The following is an 8806-nucleotide window of genomic DNA, read 5'->3' on the forward strand; positions in this document are numbered from 1 at the left end:
AGTGTTTCAGGACGGTTGGGGCCACCGTGATTTTGAAAAATCATAAAATCAATACAACAACGGGGACAACATATCTTTAAATACATTCTATAAAAATTGAGTTAAAGCAAGTAATGATTTTTTTTAGTTTCTAAGAGACCAAAGCTGTGCGTTTTCTTTTTTTTGTTAGTGGCAGTTTTTTGTGAAACTGGTGTCGACCGCACTTAGGTCTGGCATCACTGTATGGCAAACATTTTCGGCTTATTTCAGGACTTCGGAAGCTCTGTTTGCCGTGGATTCATCGATGTGAAACGCGGAAATTAGTTAAATCGACTTGATATCCTCGCGACAATCGGTCACGTCACGCGAGTGCGCCGCGATCGAAATGCCGGTGCACTAGTGAGCGTCGTTTTCGAGCCTGAGGCGTCATGAGAACCCGGTGATTGCGCCGTGTGCCACGGTGCCCCCCTTCGGAGCAAGCCCACGTAGGTCGCCTCGGTCTAGCCGAGGCGTCGTTCCCTGCCGCGTCCCCAGCAGCCGTCACAACGCCTCCCGATGTGGTCCCTGGTGAACCGCGTCGCGGTCTTCCTGTACATGCAGCTCCGTCCCGCGATCAAGTGGGTGCTGCGGAACCTGACTCGTTTGTGCGAGCTCCAGCGGATATGCTACGGGACCGAGCGCGGCTGTCAGCGGACGCGCGAGTTGGAGTGGAGCCTACAAATGTCTCGCACGCCCGCTGTCCGCACCATTTACGACCGACTGACGCAGCTTGCCGACGAAGGCCGCTTCAGCAAGGAGCTGAGCGGAAACGCCGTCGAGTACGCCGTCATCGGAGTGGCCTACGTCAAGAAAATCAACACCCAGGTACACCGCGAGTTCGTGCGTTCTTTTCGGACGAGCATGCTCCAGATGTGCGGCTACCGGCAGTTGGTTTACGACGTGGAGCGTCTACGGAAGACGCAGTTTGTCGCGCAGGACCCCGATCACCTGAGCAGGCTCCTGCGGCTCTGGAAGCTGCTGCGTCCGGACGAGCACCTCCGCGGGCCGGTCTCCAAGCAGTGGAGCGATATCGGCTTCCAGGGGGACGACCCACGCACCGACTTCCGCGGCATGGGCCTCCTGGGGCTCGACAACCTCGTCTTCTTCGCGTCCGAGCACACCGAGGTGGCCCGGCACGTCCTGTCCCATTCGCTGCACCCCGAGTACGGCTACTCGTTCGCCATCGTCGGCATCAACTTGACGAGCCTGCTGTACCACCTACTGGTCAAGGGGAAGCTCAAGTCACACATCTTCAACGCCGTGGCCGAGCGGCCGCAGGTGGAGGACTTCCACAGGGCGTACAGCTACGTCTTCTTCGAATTCGACAAGTTCTGGCTGGCCGAGAAGCCCACCGACATCATGGAGTTCAACCGGATACGGGACAAGTTCGAGGACAAGTTGCTCCAGATGCTCGAGAAGGACGACTGCGTCTTCAAGCTCAATGTGACGGTCAAGAAGGTCTGAAATTCCAACGCTTTCAGAGAAGACAGAACTCCGACATCACGGGCTCAGTGAAGGCTGCCTACCGCCACTGCTATCTCGGTTGTCTGGAAACTGGGTTTTTGATTCTGACTATGCAGGAATTTGTTTGGTGCCGCTATTTAGAAGGCCGTAACCCAGAAAGCTACCATGGGCACGTTGGACGGTGGCAGTGTTTGCAGTCAGTTCTTTGCTTTCTTTATTCTACAGGATAGAGGGCACAGAACAACTCCATGTGAAGGGTGAATTATCTCGGATCCTTTTCCGAAGTTCCTTTTTCGAAGGTGCAATACGAGCTCAACCTTGCAAAGTCTATCTTTCACAGTGTTCAAACATTCTTTAATTTTGCTACTATGTATTGCGAGACCTAGATGCACTCAAAACTGGTTAGGAAATATTAGAAAAATGTATGAAGGTGTCATATTTATTCTCCACACGAGTGATATTTTTTGCAGAAAAACAAATTTTGCAGCAATTCACGTTTCTGGCATCCCGCCAAGGTGGCAATGCAGGGCTTGTGCGGAAGGTTGGCTTCTCGAAAAACAGATTCCTGCACATGCGCGGTGTCCGCAGCTCCAGGGGGAAAATGTACTTGTTTATAGACCAACATGCTGTTCACAAACAAACCGGTGTTTGCCCACACTCGGTGTAGGCACTGCGCGAGCCCAGAAACCAGGTTCGCGTGAGCTGAAGCTTTTGTGCAGGCGCCGTGGCGACAACAGTGCCACCGCAGAGGCATGACGCGAGAGACGTGCGTTGGTCTATGGACATCAAGTCGGTATAGACCAACACGCGGCTTTGACGTCACATCTCTGCGGTGGCGCTGTTGTCGCCACTGCGCATGCGCAGAAGCTTCACCTCACGCGAATCTGGTTCATGCGCTTGCGCAGTGCCCACACCTGGTGTGGGCAAACGCGGCCTTGTTTGTAAACAGTGTGTTGGTCTATACCATATGCTTCTGGTGGATAATGCTGGCATTTTCCTGATGCATGATGGGAAGTACGCCAAAAAACAAGGACAGAGAAGAGAGGCACGCAGGACAGGGCATTGAGTTGCAAATAACTCAAGCCTTTCAGAAGGAAGACCAAATGTTGCAAATGTAAATGACCTAGAGACAATGTGATGACAAGAAGTGTTGTACGTGCAGGGTGCCGTAACCCTTCTGAATATGATCTCAGTTGTTTGCTCTGGCAATCATTTGCATCGCCCAGTATTTAATCGTTTTGAGACTGAAGCGACCTAGGCACCTGGATTGAGACAGCTCAACAGGTGTTGAAGCAGCCTGTTTGGTGAGTTATCTGCGAGCATGTGTAAGACAGGAGCTGTACTCTTGTTTATTATCAGGGTCAGGTTTGTGGTGGAGGGATGGCATTCAGTATTCTCATGACGGTACCATAGTGGACGCATACTGAACTGTTCTGTTGAAGTTCTTTTATGCTAGTGCTTGGCAATATTCACCTGCCAAAAAGAGCTACTATTTTTACAGGCATATAACTTCGTGGTTGACCCATTTCTCATTACTCAGTGCAAACTCCGAGTGAGACTGTGAGCCTTATTTGTTGCAGCTGTCTATAATTGATCTGCCAGTGTGTATCTATGAACAGCTTTGTGTCAGGTTGGTGATAAAATGCGATTGCAATGAGGTTGTCTTTTAGCATAGTATGTTCTTGGCAAGGGTAACTCGGTGAAAATGTAAAAAGCAAAAGGCAACGCAACCGAGAGGAAATCTTTTGTGTCACTGCCGCACCAGAACTCCCTCGCTGGGGGGGCCTCACTCCCATTAGCTGGTGTGAGCGATCATATGACCACAGCGGTGCTCTTGCTGTAAGTTGCGACATAGGTGTTAGTAAACAAAACAATTGCACCAAGGTTTTCCAACCCAAAAACATATTCTGTGTGCAACAATTTCGTCAGGTATGACCAAAGTACTGCCACAAATTTTTTCGTAAACGCTGGCAAGTTTGAAGTTTTTAAAAAGTCTTATATTTTCTGTTTTACCTTAAAGGGATACTACAACGAAATTTCGGCGCTCATTTTTTGGTCTATATGTGTTAAAAAAAGCAGCATCACATCGAACATACCAATATCTTGTTAAAAAAGTCACGAAAAGGAATTTTAAAACGAATTAAACGATTAGCAAAGAGCACCTGGTGGATGTGGCTAACGCCTCACTTGTAATGCCCGTCTAGGAACCTTGACAGCTAGCGACGGAGGTTGTCTCGTCTCCGGCCACGACGAGAGAAGAGGGGCAGGAGGAACTCCCCTCTTCCCGAGAATGCCTTTTGTGTGTCGCAGAAGTCGCTATTGTCCCCCTACAAGATTATAGAAGATTAACCCGTCACTCAAAATTCGTACAAAAGCAGCCGCTTCGGTGGCTGGAACGACTAGGCCATCCTCGCGACGTCAGCCTCGCCGTAGCTTTGCTCGTCTTGAGACGACCTATGTCACGATTGCGTTGGATGTCACGTGGTCTCCGCTGGGCCTTCTCCGAGCACTTGCCAGAGTGGGCAGTTTATAGCGAAAAATACAGCCACCAGGCTCAAAATTCAAACGTGCGATTGTCATTTACGGATATTGTGGATCATATTCAACCTATTTTTGAACATGACGGGAATATTTCAAATTTCATTGAAGTATCCCTTTAAGAGTGACTAAAGAGGAGGCTAACAGAGAAAGTGCAACGTTTTGAGCTGTCTGCTATGCCTGCATGCTTGTGCGTCATCTAACCCTTTGAGTGCCGTGCCAGAGTATATTTGGGCACATTCCCATGTAGTTTCAGTTTCCGTTTGCTCCCTGCCCCTCCCAACTGGGCTGTCATCTTCTTTACCTATAGTGACATGTGTGAGCGAGTGATGAAAACAACATTTTATCATGGGGCATCACTTTTTGATGGCATGTAGTTTTTGTTTTGTTTGGGCGACTTCTGTTTTGGTATGCTCCTTCATTGTTACAAAATGTGCAAATCTGTCAATCAACCTCACGTTTCATGGCGAACACCGAGATATAGAAATTACTCACGAACTTGGTGTTCAAGGACTGTGAAAACAAGAAGGTACAATCTCGAATAAACAAAGGCCGCTCAAAAGAGTGACCTCGGGGTACAAGGGCGAGATGCCATTGCATACCACTGTATCTTGAAAAGTATAATGAGAAATATGTCAAAAGTTGGAGGCATGCAAACATCAATTAGCCTTATGTCTATGAAATAGCGTGTCTTTTATGACTATGTTTTTTTTCAGAGCCTGCTAGAGTGTTACCGAGACCAAAATTTGCGACTAGCGACGGGGAAGAGAACTTGGCACATAAAGGGGTATTCAAACGAGGGAGAAATCTCGGTAATTTCTCCCTGGCACATGCATTCATGCGACGAAAATGTAGGGCTTTTGCACATTGCAAACGCCTGATGTTGGCGTTGCGTAAAACGCGTGCCCAAAAGAATTCACTGGGAGTTCTCCCTTGTGTGAATATGCTTAAAGGGTTTAATATAGCATGCTCCTGCCTGTACCATCTGCTTTGCTCACACTTATTGTATGGCGAAACAGAGTATAATGACTCTTGTTTGATTGCAAGCCTAGAGAAACGTGCATTGTCGAGCTATGTGCCCGCATGTCGGTGCTTCATCCAACAAAGAGCCAATTAACGTGATACTCAGCTCATCAACTTGCAAGTTTTTTTGTTTTATTTCAAGTTTACTCCGATCTCAGAAATGACAAAAAGATCAGTGTGTCCTGCAAATGCTCATTTTGGACTATAGTGAACAAAACTTTTGGGTGCGTTGGTAATAGATTCAAAAATACAAAAGAGTTAGACAAAGAGGACGGACAAGACAAACACAAGATGTTTGTTCTGTCCGTCCTCTTTGTCCAACTCTTTCATATTTTTGAGTGAACAAAACTTCTTTGTAAGCAGTGAGGTCTTTGGTAAATGATGTATGCACTCTATTCAGTTTAAGTTGCAGGCAGGTAAATTGAAGGAAAGACCCACTTCCCCCCCACTCACCAAAAAAATTATAATATACTTGGAGCATAGAAACATACATGAAACCATAATTTGTTTGATTAGGAGGGCAGCCATGTCTCACTGGCATTAACTTTTCTGTGGTTCTGGCTGAAAATATTTTTGCTCTCGGTTTCATTTTAGACATCCACCTCACAAAGTGAATGATTTTGCTCCAGTTATGAAAGCTTTCATTTTAAAAATTTGTCCACTTCATCAGGATATAGCTTTGTTTCAACATGCCCCCTCCATTTGCATTGAGTGTGTGCGCTCCTCGTAGAGCAGTGCAAGCACACTTGAGTACTCCTTCACCAGCACAAATACCATCCTGTCAGCGTTTTGAACTATTCATTGCAGAGTAAGGCTAGCATATCACATCTTAGAGCCTGCCAGAGCAACAAGCTTTCACACACTTGTCTTCTCAGTATAAAATTGGCCAGACCTGAGCTTGGCAATGTGCGACACTCCTTGTCTGCACATTTTGCCGACATTTTAGCATACGCACACTACGCCCAGTCTCCGGTGGTATGTCTTTGCAGATGTCCATACGGAAATCCACAATAAGAGACTACTTTTGTGATAACTGTTGCATTCCAGTATTTTAACATCCATTGCACATATGCAGGATTTGTTGCACCATTAAAGTATCAACATTTCATAGTTGTGACGGTATCAACTTCTTTGGCAACATTTTTCATATCACTCAAAAATGACATTTGACATACCCCAAAATACCAACCAAGAGCACAGTCAAGATTTGGAGATAATCCCCAAAAAACTGGGGGATGGGCACTTGATAGGCCAGACAGCAAGAATGCAAAATGGCATGTGGTAAGGTGGGCTTCACCACTTTGCACCGGGGTGCTTGGGGAAGCAGCTGAGGAAGGGGAGTATCTCTGTGAGCTAAGCGTGCTCAGAAATCTGGGGTGAGCACTTGATACCTTCTTTTTTCAGTTTTTAAACATTTTGAAAATAGCGGGTGGGAACTTATTGTGCCATGGGTGCATGCTTGGCATTTTAGGGTATGTAAATTATCACAGAAGGTGCTCCTTCCGGCAGTCCCAACTACTCTTGCACTTCCAAGTACAAACACAACATTATTATAATCAAGCACCCAAAGAATGAATGGGAGTGATGGCAAGCTTGCCATTATATAGCACAAAGAGGGAAACAAGACAATGTCATTTCCTGGACTGCTGTAGTTTTCTCGTTCCTTCTTTCCCATCACTTGAGTTTTCCCACATGTCAGACCAAACAAACTTTGGTGTATCCAAGCTACCCGGCCACACAACAACCCTTTGTTATTAGTAAACGTTTACATCACCACATGAACCTCTGCACCGAAGATGGATCGCTCTCCCACATGAAGGTTTTGTTCAGGAACAAGTGCATCACTGCCACATTGACCGTAACATGCAACATCAGTTCCAGGAAGATCTGTCGATAGGTGACGCCCTTGAGATGCAACCTAAAGAACAAGTATGGGAAGATAAAGTAGCGGAACTCCAGCAGCTTCTGTGGCACGACGGACGCAAACACGCCGACCAAGAAGAAGAGGCGCCAAGTCCTGCTGGTGTGCCGGAGCTGATGAAGCATGGCGTAGCCGGCATAGATGCAAATCGGCACGAGACAGAACCTGATCAGTTCGCTCCTCCCCAGCACTTTCCTCCACAGATAGAATGTTAGGTGACGGTTGTCGGCCAGCAGGTACGGGTGGATGTGACTAAAGTTTTGTACCGTGAGCACAGACGCTAGAACGAGAATGGCATAGAGGTACGCTCGTCGTCTCAGACTACAACAGAAGTCGCTCAGTATGTTCGGCTGGAGGAAGAAAGGGGCTCCACTGAACGCCGAGAAGAGCAGGAAATAACCAAGTTGGGGTACATGGAAGCAGGCTTGATGGGCCGACTTGTCGCCCAACACGATGCCGCCGTTGTAAACCAAGAAAGCGACGAAAGCGGCTCCGACGATCACATACCCCACGCAATCCCTGAGGACGTCTCTGACGAAGTCGAAAGCCTCACGAACTCGCTTGTGCGGATCCGACGCCAACTGGGCGACGGTACACGAAATGTTTTCGAGCTTCAGCCATTTATCGACCGGCCAGCGGTCGTCGGCGACAGCCATCACCTTGCAGGCGGCGACCATGAAAACCCAAACGATGGACGTCTGCCGATACAAGACCGCGACGGCGCCAAACGTCGCCGCGAGCCAGTGGTGCTCGAAAAGAGAGTAGAGATACATCAGCTGCAGGAAAAGGACTGTACCGGGGTCCGTGTAGAACAAGAACGTAAAAAAGTGGAGGACTGGCAGCAGGGTGGTCGCAGCGCTGGCCAGGATCAATTTGGCACGCGTGCTTCCGTCGCAGGCTCCGGCCAGCCGTATCATGATCGCGCTCGAAGCACAAAAGTTGCCCAGCATAAGCAAGATGTTGGTGCACCGCAGGTAGAACGGCGTGCAGAGGTCCGCAGCAACGAGCAGCTTCGCGGCCAGCCCGAAACAAAGCGACGTGAGGTAGAGTCCCGGAGGGGTCGTGATTTTCGGGTCCCAGTACGTGAAGTTGTACGAGCAGTAGCTTTGGGCTTGTGGAACGTGGAAGATCTCGTCCATGTACGGCGCCGGCTGCGCATGGTTCACGACCACCGACACTAGCAGGGATGACAGGAAGAGGGCGATGAAAACTACGACGAAGAGTAAGAGGCGCATTCTTGAGGTGGCTACTAGCTTACCCAGCGCTGGTAGTATATGCAGACGATGCAGACACGTATTTACACCATTTACACAGCCTACACGGCGCACACATTGGACGTGGTCGTAGTGTCGTAGTGCGCTCTCACACTCGCACACACCCGCCCACGTCGACTGCCCCTATTCGCACTCCGAGTGCGGATGGTGGTTGATTCTAATCCGCACTCCGAGTGCGGATTATTTTGGATTCTTATCCGCACTCCGAGTGCGGATTGTGTTGGATTCTTATGCGCACTTCAAGTGCGTGCGGTGGAGAAGTTGGCCAACCTGGCCAACAATGCCCAACATAGTAAATTGTTGGCTGTGTCTGTTCCTTGTGTCTGTTCCTTCTACTGAAAGTTCTTCCGATTTCTTCCACCGCAGTCTCAGGTGTAATACGACATGAATAGTAAACTAATCGATCTTATTTCAATTTTGTCAACTATCTGGTAACTATCAAAACCCCAGCTCTTATTAGGTAGTAAAACCTACCGCGGACCAAATGACCCAGAGATATGACCGAGGCCGTGTTCCAAAATTTACTCCATCTTACTCCAGGATAAGAGTTTTGTACCTTGGCGTTCCA

At 48.4% G+C, this 8806-nt stretch overlaps 2 protein-coding genes across 2 annotated transcripts; one reads left to right on the plus strand and one right to left on the minus strand.

Moving 5' to 3' along the window:
- Positions 1 to 233: 233 nt before the first annotated feature.
- On the plus strand, positions 234 to 1798 carry LOC8033108 (ELMO domain-containing protein 1). The gene has a single exon (XM_002402616.4). The coding sequence runs from the start codon at positions 535 to 537 to the stop codon at positions 1480 to 1482; it is 948 nt and encodes a 315-aa protein (XP_002402660.2). The 5' UTR covers positions 234 to 534; the 3' UTR covers positions 1483 to 1798.
- Positions 1799 to 5150: 3352 nt separating this feature from the next.
- On the minus strand, positions 5151 to 8378 carry LOC8033109 (putative Dol-P-Glc:Glc(2)Man(9)GlcNAc(2)-PP-Dol alpha-1,2-glucosyltransferase). Its single transcript, XM_029967983.4, has one exon. The coding sequence runs from the start codon at positions 8197 to 8199 to the stop codon at positions 6814 to 6816; it is 1386 nt and encodes a 461-aa protein (XP_029823843.3). The 5' UTR covers positions 8200 to 8378; the 3' UTR covers positions 5151 to 6813.
- Between the last annotated feature and the right edge of the window lie 428 nt (positions 8379 to 8806).

Source organism: Ixodes scapularis, unplaced genomic scaffold, assembly GCF_016920785.2.
Source record: "Ixodes scapularis isolate PalLabHiFi unplaced genomic scaffold, ASM1692078v2 PGA_scaffold0__279_contigs__length_252992795, whole genome shotgun sequence".
Taxonomy (NCBI): domain Eukaryota; kingdom Metazoa; phylum Arthropoda; class Arachnida; order Ixodida; family Ixodidae; genus Ixodes; species Ixodes scapularis.